At 44.2% G+C, this 17,043-nt stretch overlaps 1 protein-coding gene across 1 annotated transcript; it reads right to left on the bottom strand.

The window, feature by feature from the left end:
- Window positions 1–142: 142 nt before the first annotated feature.
- Window positions 143–16,006, bottom strand: LOC311100575 (nuclear prelamin A recognition factor-like). Its single transcript, XM_084141482.1, has 11 exons — window positions 15,683–16,006; window positions 13,093–13,179; window positions 12,686–12,895; window positions 12,028–12,160; window positions 11,640–11,774; window positions 10,964–11,082; window positions 10,667–10,796; window positions 5,682–5,754; window positions 2,336–2,473; window positions 1,978–2,135; window positions 143–1,636 (listed from the first exon to the last, which is right to left on the bottom strand). Exons 2-11 carry the CDS (start codon window positions 13,147–13,149, stop codon window positions 1,377–1,379), a joined length of 1,413 nt encoding a protein of 470 aa, XP_083997608.1. The 5' UTR covers window positions 13,150–13,179; window positions 15,683–16,006; the 3' UTR covers window positions 143–1,376.
- Between the last annotated feature and the right edge of the window lie 1,037 nt (window positions 16,007–17,043).

Below are 17,043 nucleotides of genomic sequence, written 5' to 3'. Positions count from 1 at the left end.
TATTTGGACTTGAAAAATATACTACTTATAAATGCCTCATGAGCTTAGATCAACTGTCGTACCCCATCAGAACCCTAAATATATTAATTTGTTTCTAAAACAATGTAAATATAAACAAAACATTATTGTTATTCACTGTGTATTCATTCCTCGTGTTTTATTTTATATCTTTAACTAAGCATTGTTGGAAAAGGACACGTAAGTTAGCATTTCACTGTTAGTCTACACCTGTTGTTTACAAAGCATTTGGCAAATACAATTTGATTTGTTATGGTTAAAATTATAATTTTGAAATCATAAATGGTAAGTCTCAAAAGCTCTGTCTATGAATTTGAGAGTGGTTACATTTCTCCATCCCTATCCCTCAGCTGTTTACCAAATTATTGTTATTGTTCGAATTACAGATTGTGTGTTTGAACACGAACAAAACATTAAACTTAAAAGGTCAAGACAAATTAAAAGTTGTTTTGTACCACTTTGAAGAGCTAGCTACACTTAAGGTGCATCTAAATAGTCTGAATCAGGAGTTTTTCCTGGTCAGGTAAAACCCATGGCCCTGATTATATATCATATGGCCATAATAAGGCCAAGATGGTTGCAGTGATTATGACATGGATGAACACATGCAATGCAAATGGCAGTCACAACAGCACTATCAGCATTTTTAGTGAGAAGATCTAGCAATTGATTGATCATTTAGCATTTTGGAATCACAGGAGACAAAATAACATATACATTTCACAGTTGAAACAAGTACACCTGGTTTTATGTTGAACATTTTGGATATTTTTACCCCTCTGAAATGCATTACTACTAAGGCATCTAGACCTACTTACAGGCTTAACATTCAGTACACGTTAACTGGTTATTGCTCCTTTGGCTGGCAGATTAAATGCAAATGTGTGCCTCTGGATTAAATGTTGTGGTCCGTCACATAATTGATTCCCTCTGGAATCGAGCCCACATATTTGGCACTAGTGTCATTTTCCCATAGCTTCGTTTCCCCTCCATGGTGTGAGAGCACAGTGGACCAGCCTCCACAGCGGTCTAGAGCAGTGAAATAGATGGAACAACAGCTCCACCTTGTGGCAGATTTAAGTAAATTCAGAATCAAGTCTTTCTGGGATATATTGGTCCAGTATTTTCCATAGATTATTCTTTAGGCAGGGTGCAAAGGACCACAAAAGCAACATCCAGGTCCTCTGGCCCTCCCCGCCTATACAATGGTACATATGGGAACCATTGCAGTGGTCCTTAGAAGAGAAAGGGTCAGTGATGCCCCAAGGTCCTGATACCCCTCATATTGGGCTTTTGGATGTTGAGGTGTGTTTGAGTTTTCTGTGTGTGTGGGTGTGTACGAGAGGTGTGTGTGTGTCTCACCACTGTATGTGCGGGGGCTGTGTGTGTGTCCATGTCTGGCTGGGGCTCTGCTGTGTGTACTGTGTGTGTAGGAGTGTGTTTGTGTGCGTTGAGTCCTGTCCCTCCAGCCAGTCCTGGTAGAGTATGTGTAGGACAGGGTTGGTGTCAGGCAGCCTGACTGGTAGACTGCTGTAGGCCTCCTCCATCTGCTGAACCAAGGCCTTGTCCACCCGACCTCCTGTCTCTCCCTGCGCCTGCCCACGACCACTCATACAACCTGGGGAGAGAGAGGGGAGATGGGGGAGAGAATAGAAGAGTGGCGAGAGAGAGAAGATGGGAGAATGAAGGGTCAACATTCATTGGGACAATAAAGATCACACTACATTTCTACTGTAGTTTCTACATGAATTCAGCTTCCTCAGTTACATTTTTTAGACTCGCACCTGTGGATTTAAGTTCACTGGCAGCCTAATCTGGGGTTACTCAATTGTAAAAAAAATGGTTTGCGCAAGAATTTCTAACACAAACAGGTTTTCACAATTGCCTCGTCACATTTACCCAAAACCAAACCAGAACTAGGAAGTAGATGTGACTGAGGTGGCTGGGCCAATGGGTTACCTCCTGGGCAGGAGAGCACTTCCACCAATTGGTAGGGGACGTGTCCTTTCCTCATGCGGTGGACCAGGGTCTGGATGTTCCTGAAGCCATAGACGGATGCAAACTGCAGCAGCACCTCCCCTTCCCGCTCCAGACACACCTCCTGGAAGTCACGGTTCCTAGAGGAAGGAAGGGAGGGGGAGACAGAATGAGAGGGAGATGGGATATTTAAATTCACTCCCTCTTTTACAGCCTGCTTCCTCTACCCCCTTTTCTACCCCTCTCTGCTCTCATCCCTCCCTTGCCATCTTTCTCAGTTCAAGGTCTTCAATCTTTCTCTCTCTCCCGGTCATCCCTCTCTCCCCTCCTCCCACCTTACCTGAGAGTCTTGTATGTGATCTCCTCTACATCCAGACCAAACAGTTCAGATGCAGCGTATTTGAAGATGTGTTCCAGGAAGCCCTCCGATCCTCTGCCCTGGTGTCTCACCAAGGCTGGGTCCCCCGCCTCACCCAGGCTAACATGGAGATGGAGGAGAACGTTACACACTCTGAGTCACTGAACCTAACACACAGAAATACACTCACAGACACACGTACACACGCATAATAATAATAATAATAATAATAATAATAACTATTTGTATAGCACTTTTCAATACAAGTAAAAAAGTACTTCACATCATAAAATAATAAAATAGAAGTACTAACAAAGAAACAAAATCTACACTGCTCAAAAAAATAAAGGGAACACTAAAATAACACATCCTAGATCTGAATGAATGAAATAATCTTATTAAATACTTTTTTCTTTACATAGTTGAATGTGCTGACAACAAAATCACACAAAAATTATCAATGGAAATCAAATTTATCAACCCATGGAGGTCTGGATTTGGAGTCACCCTCAAAATTAAAGTGGAAAACCACACTACAGGCTGATCCAACTTTGATGTAATGTCCTTAAAACAAGTCAAAATGAGGCACAGTAGTGTGTGTGGCCTCCACGTGCCTGTATGACCTCCCTACAACGCCTGGGCATGCTCCTGATGAGGTGGCGGATGGTCTCCTGAGGGATCTCCTCCCAGACCTGGACTAAAGCATCCGCCAACTCCTGGACAGTCTGTGGTGCAACGTGGCATTGGTGGATGGAGCGAGACATGATGTCCCAGATGTGCTCAAATGGATTCAGGTCTGGGGAACGGGCGGGCCAGTCCATAGCATCAATGCCTTCCTCTTGCAGGAACTGCTGACACAATCCAGCCACATGAGGTCTAGCATTGTCTTGCATTAGGAGGAACCCAGGGCCAACCGCACCAGCATATGGTCTCACAAGGGGTCTGAGGATCTCATCTCGGTACCTAATGGCAGTCAGGCTACCTCTGGCGAGCACATGGAGGGATGTGCGGCCCCCCAAAGAAATGCCACCCCACACCATGACTGACCCACCGCCAAACCGGTCATGCTGGAGGATGTTGCAGGCAGCAGAACGTTCTCCACGGCGTCTCTAGACTCTGTCACGTCTGTCACATGTGCTCAGTGTGAACCTGCTTTCATCTGTGAAGAGCACAGGGCGCCAGTGGCGAATTTGCCAATCTTGGTGTTCTCTGGCAAATGCCAAACGTCCTGCACGGTGTTGGGCTGTAAGCACAACCCCCACCTGTGGACGTCGGGCCCTCATACCACCCTCATGGAGTCTGTTTCTGACCGTTTGAGCAGACACGTGCACATTTGTGGCCTGCTGGAGGTCATTTTGCAGGGCTCTGGCAGTGTTCCTCCTGCTCCTCCTTGCACAAAGGCGGAGGTAGCAGTCCTGCTGCTGGGTTTTTGCCCTCCTCCACGTCTCCTGATGTACTGGCCTGTCTCCTGGTAGTGCCTCCATGCTCTGGACACTACGCTGACAGACACAGCAAACCTTCTTGCCACAGCTCGCATTGATGTGCCATCCTGGATGAGCTGCACTACCTGAGCCACTTGTGTGGGTTGTAGACTCCGTCTCATGCTACCACTAGAGTGAAAGCACCGCCAGCATTCAAAAGTGACCAAAACATCAGCCAGGAAGCATAGGAACTGAGAAGTGGTCTGTGGTCACCACCTGCAAAACCAGTCCTTTATTGGGGGTGTCTTGCTAATTGCCTATAATTTCCACCTGTTGTCTATTCCATTTGCACAACAGCATGTGACATTTATTGTCAATCAGTGTTGCTTCCTAAGTGGACAGTTTGATTTCACAGAAGTGTGATTGACTTGGAGTTACATTGTGTTGTTTAAGTGATCCCTTTATTTTTTTGTGCAGTGTAGATTATTCAGTTCTTAGCAATTTTCGGCCAATCTCCAACCTTTCATTCTTAAGCAAAATTCTGGAGAAACTGGGTGTCCAGACAGATTTTTTAAGTACCAACTGTATTTTTCAAATTTCTCTTAGATTTAAGTGCTGCATTCGACACTGTTAACCATTATGTCCTTCTGGACAGACTGGAGAGGTGGGTTGGCCTCTCTGGTCCAGTTCTAAATTGGTTTAGGACCTATTTAACCGGTCAAGAGTTTTTTGTCACCCAACATAACTCAGAGAAAATACTTATCACGTGGCGTTCCACAAGGTTAGATTTTGGTTCCGGTACTGTTCAGTTTATATATGTTATTCATGGGCAATAAAGATAAAACACCAGGTAAAAAACCTAGGTGTTATTTTAGATTCTGAACTACATTTTGAATCAAACATTAGGAATGTGACCAAAATAGCTTTTTACCACCTGAGGAACATTGCCATGGTGCGGCCGTTTCTCTCTCAGGCTGATACAGAGAGACTCATCCATGCTTTTATTACAAGCAGGCTTGACTACTGCAATGCTCTCCTGTCTGGTCTACCCAAGAAAGCCATTGGTCAACTGCAAAACACACAGAATGCTGCAGCATGGGTACTGACCAAGACCAGACGGTGAGCACACATTACACCGGTTTTAAGGTCTCTGCACTGGCTGCCTGTGAGTTTTAGAATTCATTTTAAGATTATTCTATTGTTTTTTAAATCAATCCACGATTGTGCACCCCAATACATGTCAGACATTTATGTTATGTACCCAGTAGGTCCCTCAGGTCCTCTGGCACTGGCCTTTTAATTATCCCCAAAGCCTAGGACCAAGAGGCATGGAGAGTCAGCCTCTGGAATACCATGCCAGAGAACCTGAGGGGGGCTGAAACTGTGGACATTTTTAAAAGAGATCTTAAAACACATCTTTTTAGCTTTGCTTTTCCTCAGGGTGCTTTTTAGTTGTTCAGTTTGTCATTATTTTGTTTTTTATCTTATGTTTGTTGTGTAGTAAATATTTCAGCTTTTCTTTTCAGTGTTTTTATTTGTTGATTCCTGTAAACCACATTGTGTTGCATTTCATGTCTGAAATGTGCTGTATAAATAAAGCTTCATTTGATTTGATTAGGAGGAAGGATAATGAAAAAAGATAACTAATTAAAATCCTACATTGAAATCCTACATTAAAAGCATCTTTATAAAAGTGTGTCTTCAGCAGGGATTTGAACAGAGGCACTGAATCTGCAAGCCTGATCTCCTCTGGCAGACCATTCCAAAGCCTAGGGGCGTACACACATGTACACACACCTACACATACACACGCACACACAGATCACCGCTTCACTGAGCAATGAGCCCCACATTGAGCACTGACACAAACTTCCTGATGAGAGGCCAGTGAAAAGTGAAACACTCACACGTGGTCTAGAGGGACGGGGTCCAGATCTGCTAATGACACCTTCATCTGCTCCATCATGTGGAACACCTCCCCTGGAACACACACAGATTCACAGTCTTACATTAAACAACGGACAACTTATAAAGCCTAAACCTACAGGTTTACAGTATAAACATGAATGATATGCCTCACTGTCTGATGTTCCTCCATTTCTGGGTTTAGAGAGGGGGGAAATGAAGTGGGTCTAGGTCTTGGAGACAGGGAACTGAAAGTATAGCTGGCATGATGCATCGAGTTACATCCTGTGAGAGGTAGAGGCTGTAAATGATGACAGGAAGAAAGTGGTTGATGAAAAGAGAGAGAGAGAGAAAGAAAGAGGTAGAGAGGATAGATATACAGTGACTTCAGAAAGTATTCACAACCCTTGACTTTTTCCACATTCTGTTGTGTTACAGCCTGAATTTAAAATTGATGAAATTTAGATTTTGTGTCACTGGCCTACACACAATACCCCATAATGTCAAATTGGAATTACGTTTTTGAATTCTTTGGAAATTAATTACACATGAAAAGCTGAAATGTCTTGAGTCAATAACTATTCAAGCCCTTGTCACGATCGTCATTTGAAGAAACGGGCCAAGGCGCAGCGTGGAATGCGTACATCTTTTATTAGAGTACTTACACAACGAACAAAAACGACAAAACGAAACGTGAAGTCCTCGGTTTAACAAACAAACCAACACGGAACAAGATACCACACCACACAAATGCCAAACGACTACCTAAGTATGGTTCCCAATCAGAGACAACAAGCAACAGCTGATTCACGTTGCCTCTGATTGAGAACCACCCCGGCCAACATAGAAACACAAAACATAGAAACGAACACCCTGGCTCAACATTAAAGAGTCCCCAGAGCCAGGGCGTGACAGTACCCCCCCCCCAAAGGCGCGGACTGCGACCGCGCCAACCAAACACCACAGGGGAGGGACCGGGTGGGCATTCCACCTCAGCGGCGGATCCGGCTCCGGGCGTGACCCCCACCCTCTAACAACCCCCCCGTAGTGCCCCTGGTCTGGTCCCGCTGGCTGGAGCTGGACTGGACATCGGTGGAACGGATTGCTTAGGCTCCGGTGTGGAGCAGCTGACCGGTACCTGACCAGGCACCTGTGAAACGGGCACGGGCTGTGCCGGACTGACGACGCGCACCACAGGCTTGGTGCGGGAAGCAGGGACGGGCCGGACCGGGCTGACGACGCGCACCATTGGCTTGGTGCGGGGAGCAGGGACGGGCCGAACCGGGCTGACGAAGCGAACAGGCCGGACCGGGCTGACGACGCGCACCACAGGCTTGGTGCGGGGAGCAGGAACAGGCCGGGCCGGGCTTGCGACGCGCACCATTGACTTGGTGCGGGGAGCAGGAACAGGCCGGACCGGACTGGCGACGCGCACCATTGGCTTGGTGCGAGGGGCAGGAACAGGCCGGGCCGGGCTGGCGACGCGCACCATAGGCTTGGTGCGAGGGGCAGGAACAGGCCGGGCCGGGCCGGGCCGGGCTGGCGACGCGCACCATTGGCTTGGTGCGAGGGGCAGGAACAGGCCGGGCCGAGCTGGCGACGCGCACCATAGGCTTGGTGCGAGGGGCAGGAACAGGCCGGGCCGGCGACGCGCACCATTGGCTTGGTGCGAGGGGCAGGAACAGGCCGGGCCGGGCTGGCGACGTGCATCACAGGCTTGGTGCGAGGGACAGGAACAGGCCGGACCGCACTGGGAACACACACCACTGGCCTTATACGGGGATCAGGAACGGGCCGGACCGGACTGGCAACACACTTCAGTACCTCTCGCCGTGCCTCTACACTTTCCTTCCCTCTAATCACCAATGGCTCCCGTAACCCGGTGGCCTTCTCTCCTTGTCCACAAACTCGCCCCTTATCTGCCTCCAGCAGCCCCGTCGTCCACGGTGTGAGCCCCCCCCTAAAAATGTATTGGGCTTGTCTCTCCCCCGTGGATATGGCCTCCATGGCTCTCGCCAGACTCTCCCTCCTCTGCTCCCAAGTCCAACCTCTCTCCTCTTCACGCTGCTTGACCCAGTCGAGGTGGTATCTTCTGTCACGCTCATCATTTGAAGAAACGGGCCAAGGCGCAGCGTGGAATGCGTACATCTTTTATTAGAGTACTTACACAACGAACAAAAACGACAAAACGAAACGTGAAGTCCTCGGTTTAACAAACAAACCAACACGGAACAAGATACCACACCACACAAATGCCAAACGACTACCTAAGTATGGTTCCCAATCAGAGACAACAAGCAACAGCTGATTCACGTTGCCTCTGATTGAGAAGCACCCCGGCCAACATAGAAACACAAAACATAGAAACTAACACCCTGGCTCAACATTAAAGAGTCCCCAGAGCCAGGGCGTGACAGCCCTTTGTTATGGTAAGCCTAAATAAGTGCAGGGGTAAAAATGTGCTTAACAAGTCACATAATAAGTTGCATGGACTGTGTGCAATAATAGTGTTGAACATAATTTTTGAATGACTACCTCACTCAGTCGAGAATTGAATTTCAAACATATTCAACCACAAAGAACAGGGATGTTTTCCAATGCCTCACAAAGAAGGGCACCTATTGGTAGATGGGTAAAAAAAGCAGACATTGAATATTCCTTTGAGCATGTTGAAGTTATTAATTACACTTTGGATGGTGTATTAATACACACAGTCACTACAAAGATACAGGCGTCCTTCCTAACTCGGTTGCCGGAGAGCAAGGAAACTGCTCAGGGACAGTCATAGAGTTTAATGGCCGTGATGGGAGAAAACTGAGGATGAAAAGAAGAAAGCCTGTACAGAATAAAAATATTCCAAAACATGCATCCTGTTTGCAATAAGGGACTGAAGTAAAACTGCAAAGAATGTGGCAAAGAAATTAAACTTTATGTCCAGAATACAAAGCGTCATGTTTGCGGCAAATCCAACACAACACATCACCAAGTAGCACTCTTCATATTTTCCAGCATGGTGGTGGCTGCTTGTCATCGGCAAGGACTAGGGAGTTTTTTAGGATAAAATAAACGGAATGGAGCTAAGCACAGGCAAAAACCTGGTTCAGTCTGCTTTCCAACAGACACTGGGAGACAAATTTACCTTCACAATAACCTAAAACACAAGGCCAAAATATTCATTTACATTTTAGTCATTTAGCAGACGCTCTTATCCAGAGCGACTTACAGTTAGTGAGTGCATACATTATTTTTTTAATACACTGGAGTTGCTTACAGTTTTGACGTAAATTAGCCTACAAATCTATGGCAAGACTTGAAAATGGCTGTCTAGCAATGATCAACAACCAACTTGACAGATCTTGAAGAATTTTTTTAAGAATAATGTGCCAATATTGTACAATCCAGGTGTGCAAAACTCTTAAGAGACTTACCCAGAAAGACTCACAGCTGTAATCGCTGCCAAAGGTGACTAACATGTATTGAATACTTATGTAATCAAGGTAGTGTGCATTCAGAAAGTATTCAGACCCCTTGACTTTTTCCACATTTTGTTACGTTACAGTCTTATTCTAAAATTGATTAAATAAACACACAATACACCATAATGACAAAGCAAAAACAGGTTTTTAGATTGTTTTGCTAAAAATACCAAAGAAACAACTGAAATATCACATTTACATAGGTTTTCAGACCCTTTACTCAGTACTTTGTTGAAGCACCTTTGGCAGCGATTACAGCCTTGAGTCTTCTTGGGTATGACGCTACAAGCTTGGCACACCTGTATTTGGGGAGTTTCTCCCATTCTTCTCTGCCGATCCTCTCAAGCTCTGTCAGGTTGGATGGGGAGCGTCGCTGCACAGCTATTTTCAGGTATCTCCAGAGATGTTCGATCGGGTTAAAGTCCGGGCTCTGGCTGGGCCACTCAAGGACATTCAGAGACTTGTCCGGAAGCCACTCCTGGGTTGTCTTGGCTGTGTGCTTAGGGTTGTTGTCCTGTTGGAAGATGAATGTTCGCCCCAGTCTGAGGTCCGCTCTGGAGCAGGTTTTCATCAAGGATCTCTCTGTACTTTGCTTTGTTCATCTTTCCTTCGATCCGGACTAGTCTCCCAGTCCCTGCCGCTGAACAACATCCCCACAGCATGATGCTGCCACCACCATGCTTCACTGTAGGGATGGTGCCAGGTTTCCTCCAGACGTGACGCTTGGTATTCAGGCCAAAGAGTTCAATCTTGGTTCTCATGGTCTGCGAGTCCTTTAGGTGCCTTTTGGCAAACTCTAAGCGGGCTATCGTGCCTTTTACTGAGGAGTGGCTTCCGAACTGGCCACTCTACCATAAAGGCCTGATTGGTGGAGTGCTGCAGAGATGGTTGTCCTTCTGGAAGGTTCTCCCAACTCCACAGAGGAACTCTGGAGCTCTGTCAGAGTGACCATTGGGTTTTTGGTCACCTCCCTGACCAAGGCCCTTCTCCCCCGATTGCTCAGTTTGGCTGGGCGTGCCAGTTCTAGGTAGAGTCTTGGTGGTTCCAAACTTCTTCCATTTAAGAATGATGGAGGCCACTGTGTTCTTGGGGTCCTCTTAGGACAATTCCTTCGACGTCATGGCTTGGTTTTTGCTCTGACATGCACTGTCAACTGTGGGACCTTATATCGACAGGTGTGTGCCTTTCCAAATCATGTCAATCAATTGAATTTACCACAGGTGGACTCCAATCAAGTTGTAGGAACATCTCAAGGATGATCAATGGAAAGAGGATGTACCTCAGCTCAATTTCAAGTCTCATAGCAAAGGGTCTGAATACTTACGTAAATATATATATTTTTAATACATTTGCAAACATTTTAAAAAACCTGTTTTTGCTTTGTCATTATGGGGCATTGTGTGTTTATTTATTCAGTTTTAGAATAAGTCTGTAACGTAACAAAATGTGGAAAAAGTCAAGGGGTGTGAATACTTTCCGAATGCACTGTAGAGGTAATGAGAGCATAGTACCTGATGTGAGGACACAGTCCACGTCTCTGCTCTCCAGGAGACTGTTGTAGAACTCCCCTCGCACCGCCTCCAGTTTCTTATCGAAGCATGGAGCCACCACGATATGGTAAAGCTTGTCTGGGCTCAGCTTCTACAAACACAAAGCAGACACATATAAAACACTATTCACCTGTTGTGTGAGATGAGTAACACGGTTATAACACATGAATAGTGTGGCATCAATCACTATTCACATGTTCTCATGAGTTTCATTTAATTGTATGGGATAGGTTGTTATAACACACGAATAGTGCTGACCTGTTGTTTGGTGAAATAGTCTTTGACCAGACAGCCCATGATCTGTTGAGGAGACCTGGCCGTACAGATGTGAGGAGTGACCAGACTGCCCAGAACACGCTCAGCGTACCGGATCCACCCTGAACAGAAATAGAATAATGAAATTCACTTGAGTCCTAAGCTTATGGTTTTATTATCTAAAGGGTTGGGGTCAGAGAAAGATGTAGAGCGAGCAAGACTGAAACAGAAAAAAAAGAGAACATAAGGAGAACGAGTGCAAGAGAGAGCGAATGAGAGAGCAAGAGAGGGAGAGCGACTCCTCTCCTGAAGGGCCTATCTCCAGGGAAGGGAGTGGTGTGAGGCTGTGTCTGTATCTCTCCCTCCCAGCCCGGCTCTGCTATCTCTACTTTCAACTGGGAGCTAGGTCCAACCCTTAATAACCTTAGCTTAATACCACTACACTTCCCTCAAACAGCACACACAAATGTTAAACTGAAACACAACAAAGCTGCTTAACATTTTATACTCAGGTGTGTGTGTGTGTGTGTGTGTGTGTGTGTGTGTGTGTGTGTGTGTGTGTGTGTGTGTGTGTGTGTGTGTGTGTGTGTGCGTGTGTGTAGAGGGTCGGGGGGGGGGGGGGGGGGGAGGCGGAGGAGGAGGAACAAGAGGAGGAAGGAGGAGAGTGAGTAAATATTACCTGGACAGGAGGAGGTGAACATGGGTAGGGCGTGGCTATCATGGTGCCTCCTGCTGTACCTCTGGACAAAGTCTCTCTGGCTCTCCAGAATACTGAACCCTGCAGCTAGAGTAGTATCAAACACATACTGCACTCCTACAGACAGAAAGGGATGGTGCGGTAGGGGGGTGAGAGCGAAAGGAAGAGAATGATTATTTTGGTATGGTAGATGCCAATGAATGTACCGCACTTATATTTCACATACACACGCTGTGTTCTACTAATCACTCATACATCACACTCTCTCTCTCACCACACACACAAAGACATTTGAAGAAACTACAGGGCTTGTCTGGAATTCCCAGTTCAAATCAACACAGAGACATAGGTACTGTACACGCTCACTTACCCAGGCTCTTGAGGAAGCCACAAAGTTTGCGTGTGGCCTCAGGAATGTCCAGACCAAACTTGACAGCGAAGAAAGGCAGAGACTGGGGACACACCGACACCACCAGGACCTTGTGTTTGGACACATCACACTTCTGCAATTATAAAAAGAGGGAGAGAGGGACATGTCAAACTTTGGCCGAGAAGAAAGAGACCATTTACCTGGCGTCAACACTGAATGCCCCACACATTTCAGTGAAGAGAAACAAACTGAAACCAAACAATCAGTCTGCATGCCAGGAAAAGAGAAAAGAGCAATAACAACACACATTAAAACAAATCTGACATGAGGTGATCTGGAAACTAAGTACAGCAAAGATAACCCAATTGTTCCTCTTTCCTCTCAGACAATATACAACCTTGTCTCTTTAGCTATTATTGAAGCATTGACATCACAAAGCCTCGCAGATGTCCACAAGTGCTTAGGGAGGATAATCATGTGAGGTGTCCAGGTTTGCATTCATTAGGGACCACCTCAGCAAAACCCTTTGCAACGAAAAAGGAAAAAAAGCGGTTCTTATTGGGTAAATTCAGGTAGTCCCTCCCTGTTTCAGTTGTTTTCTTCCATTTGGTGCCTATTGAATACGACCCAGGTAGCCTGGTCAGTGGTCCAGTAGTACCTTGTTGAGGCCCAGGACGCGGGCCATCTCCTCCAGGTTCTGTTGGGAGATCTTTAGGCTCTCCTCCTCGGACACACAGCCCTCACAGGACAGACAGGCACTCAGCAACACCTGCTGCTTGAGTAGATGGGAGGAGGCAGGGACTTCTCTGTTGGCTACATCTTTCTCTGGAAGGGAGCTAATGCCTTCATCACTCTGCTTCTTGTTGCACTGGAAATGACCAATCAACCAACAAATCAATAAATTATTCAAGGTTAGAATTGGACACAATATATTTTTTTTTACTATAATATGCTAAAAGTAATGCACTCAAACAACTGGGACAAATTCAACTGGATAGACAATTTCAGTTGCAGAAAGACACTTCCACACTGCACAGTGAAACCACAAACATTCCATGGGCTTACCTGTTTAGTGCAGTTCTCACACTTCTCCTTGCGTCTTCCGATGTTCACTTCTGACATTTTTCTGTGAAATGGCTGTGGGTTGGATTTCTTACAAACACAGGAGCAGGATCAGTAAGCCATCCAACTCAACAGTAGACCTAACTCTGCAGTAGCCATCCAACTCTGGAGTAGACCTGGAATCTTCACAACACTTCTACACATTCTCCTTGGACAACTGTCATGCCAACTACTGTACGATCCAAACTAAAATGCTAGTATTTGGGTGTATGTGTGACTCAACTCCACCCAACTTCTACATCATTAACCCTGTCCTAACCAATCAGGATCATTATTCTTATCTCAAAAGCAGCCTATTACAGCAGCATATAATAAAGATGGTAAACTGCCGACAAAACAGCTTCCATATCACAACAAAGCACACATAATTGCACCAAGTGTGTCAATAGGCAGGCAATAAAGCTTTATTTGTATAGGCTATTACATAGGTACACTATGATAACTATTATGTTGATGAAGATCCAAAGAATGGACCCAAACCCCAAGTCATCTGTGTGTGTGTCCTCTGAGTAGGCTACTGTATTCAAAATTGGCGTACATAGTATACAGTAAATAAAGACAAAAATAACAATAGATCATTATTATACATCATTCATCATCATAATTTATATAATAACTGCTAAATAAAGGCTGAAGCCTCTGTGAGAACATATAGGCCTATTACCAGGACCCAATATAAACAGCAATTTATTTAGCTGTTTATATCCTGGTAAGGGTTAATTATCTATGATTATGCTTTCTGGTAGTTTTAAATCTCTAACTAAACAGTAATTGGAGGCGGGAGAAAAACATTCCTTGCTTGGCAACAAATGTGCAATGTCTGGCATGGCTCAGATAACCTATGACGTCCATACCAGGGTCCATCATCAGCCATTAAATGTTTTAGTTAGGAAGGGTTCTTTTAACAAAGGCTGAGGGTGTATCTCAGTTTGTTTATCCAGCTCTCTCTCTTTTTGTACATGAATCCACATGTAAGAAGATTAACAATTAATTTACCAACTGTGTGGAAAAACATATATCATCACCTTAAAAAAAGTAAGTTCTCTCTGCAACCAAGGCAGGAGGAGGTTTTGAGTTATTGGATTTTGTGGATATGAATAATACCTTTAAGATTAAGTGGTTGAAAGACTGCATAGAATCTCCTGAATCTTTAATAACAACATTAAATTATCAAAATGTTATCAGCAAGCACTATGGCATGGAAATTATGTTTTGAGCATGACTTTTCGCCTCAAAGCTATTCTGTGGAATAATGGTAATATCACTATTTAAAAACAAAAGTATTTTTATGCAACATTGGATAGAGAAAATATCATATTTTTTGGTGACATGTTTGATAGTGGTGGCCAAACGTTAAGTTATGAGGTCTTTTTAAGAGTCAAAGCCTTTTCTGTCACATACAAAGAATATCGCTCTGTGGTTAATGCTATTCCCTCAGGTATTTCCCATCTAATGAAAAGTAATATGCGTTTTCAAGATACACTTAGAATATAACCTAGTCTATTTATTAATGGTATTTATATCAAAAGTCCCAAGTGTACACATAAACACATAAAGAGAATAGTTTTATAGCAAAAGAAAGATCACACAGAGGGAAATCCTTTTTTAATTCACAACTATCAGACATTCAGGGGTGAAAGTCTTGGCTTTGTCCCTTAAAATTTTGTATTTCTAATAAGATAAGAGAGGTGCACCTAAATATTTTTGCACAATATGTACCCCTCCAACACAATGGTGTAAAGGTTTACAGACATTGATGACAACGATGAACCTGCAACGCTGACACATTTGTTTTACAGTTGTTCTAACACTATTAGATTTTGGAGAGATATGGAGGAGTACATACTGAGTAAAATGTAAAAAAAAAAAAAAAAAAATGTACCTTTATTTAACTAGGCAAGTCAGTTAAGAACAAATTCATATTTACAATGACGGCCTACACCGGCCAAACCCGGACGACACTGGGCCAATTGTGCGCCGCCCTATGGGACTCCCAATCATCGCCGGCTATGATACAGCCTGGAATCGAACCAGGGGGTCTGTAATGACGCCTCAAGCACTGAGATGCAGTGCCTTAGACCGCTGCGCCACTCGGGATATATGCAAAAATATTTTTACCTTTTTTGACAGTACTCTGAACTCTTTGAAATGTAGAACTAATGTCATGATTTTGGTTGATAAATGTTATATCCACAAAACCATTTTTTATTTTTTTTAATCAACCCCCTGCTTTAAAGTGTTTTTGAGAGAATTTGTTTCAATTGAGTCTCTGAAACTACTAAATAATAAGAAAAGCTTGCCTAAAGTCCAATATTATAACGAATTATCTTATAAGTCATTTTTTGTGTGTATCTTTTATGTTCTTGGCAATTATTGGACTCAATGACGTCGATTGTCTGTAATATTTGATTCAAACTAAAACAAAAAAAGGATACAGTAAAAAAAAAAAAGAGTTAATGTATTAGTAAAATATAATATATCAATAAATACATGTATTTATTACATCACTGCACTCACTCACTCACTCACTCACCGGGTGGACGTTTTCTACTATTCTGCCTTTATACAAATGACTTTAGACACCTTTCAAGCTGTTGCGTAAAGGAGAGAGGGGGAGTTTGAGCCAGGGTAATATGTAGCAATGTTTACTCAACAATATCTGGAGCAATTACGATACCACTGAAAGGCTACAATGGACAATATGCGACTCCGCGACGGTTTCTGTCACAAGACCCGCTGATGTAGAAATTAGTCGGGGGTTCGAGACCGGTTTTCCAGACCGCTTCACTTCAGAATTCGTGACCATTGTGCTATAAGAAAACATGAGTGACTCCATTGAGCCCCGGTCAATCAAGGGCGCATGCGTAAAACTCTTTGCGTGCATCACGCGCCATGTGAAAACGTTTTTTTTCCTCCCACTTTCGGTATAAATCAATGACTATATTCTAGTACTGTAACACACTCTTAAAATCACAAATGATTGAGATGCGTTTTTTTTCTTCTTCTATGAGTTTGTGTTATTAAAATATCCGAGACAAGTTGTTATAAATATTGCTACATTGTTGCCTCTACATTTTTATCATGAGGGGGTGGATAAACTGTAGCTCATGTTATCATCCAATCAGCATAGACGTAACCCGGAAGAAAGACCTGCTGCTGAGGCAGGCTATTACTGTGAGTGAGTGGTGGGGAGGGCCGGAGGGGTATGTATGTATGTGTGTGTGAGAGAGTTGAGAGAGCACAACAGCTATTGGCTGAGTCACGTGAGCGAGGGAGCAGCAGGCGCGAACGACGTGACATAAATTGCAGAATAACTTATTCCATTCCCTTCAATGTTACAGTGTTCCTCTAATGTAGACGTTGTCTTGAGAGCTGGTTGAGTAGATGAACTGTGGGTCAGCAGTAGGCCTGTGCTTTAGACACGTGCTGGTGAAGGTGGTTTCTTCTATTGACCCTGGCTGGTGTGTAGTGCAAAGGCCCGGTATTAGAGGCCCTCCGCTTGGCCACAGAAACAAACACATTTTGTTTTAAAGCACATTTCCTGCATTTCTACACATTTTGCCTTGGGGCAGAGAGAACATTTTACAGTTTTAAAGCTAGTTTCCTGCAATTCTACAAATTCATTTTGTCATGGGGCTGAGAGAAAAATTGCAGTTTCAAAGCTAATTTCCTGCAATTCTACACATTTTGCCATGGGACAGAGAATTGTCAGTTTTTTCAGAAAATATAATTTCCTGCAATTATACAAATTTTGCCATAGCCTATGCCTTGTTCTTTTGCTATCTGTGTGACTCAAACATTATAACAAAATCAATGGGGTCCCATGCCATGCCATTTTTGGAATTTCAGATTCTCCCTGACTGTCTAGTTTTTATTTAGGTGATTGTTAGTTTT

The sequence above is a fragment of the Coregonus lavaretus genome, assembly GCF_964263955.1.
Source record: "Coregonus lavaretus genome assembly, chromosome: 25".
NCBI lineage: Eukaryota > Metazoa > Chordata > Actinopteri > Salmoniformes > Salmonidae > Coregonus > Coregonus lavaretus.
The sequence above is the reverse complement of the archived record's forward strand: the minus strand, read 5'-3'. Positions and strand labels throughout refer to the sequence as shown.

Excerpts from the sequence above, each read along its gene's own strand:
- LOC311100575 (XM_084141482.1), bottom strand. The coding sequence starts at position 13,149 with ATGTCAGAAGTGAACATCGGAAGACGCAAGGAGAAGTGTGAGAACTGC. Across the intron at positions 11,083-11,639 it reads GTTCACCTCCTCCTGTCCAG|GGTGGATCCGGTACGCTGAG; the intron begins GTAATATTTACT and ends ATTTCTGTTCAG. Across the intron at positions 2,136-2,335 it reads ATCACATACAAGACTCTCAG|GAACCGTGACTTCCAGGAGG; the intron begins GTAAGGTGGGAG and ends TCCTTCCTCTAG.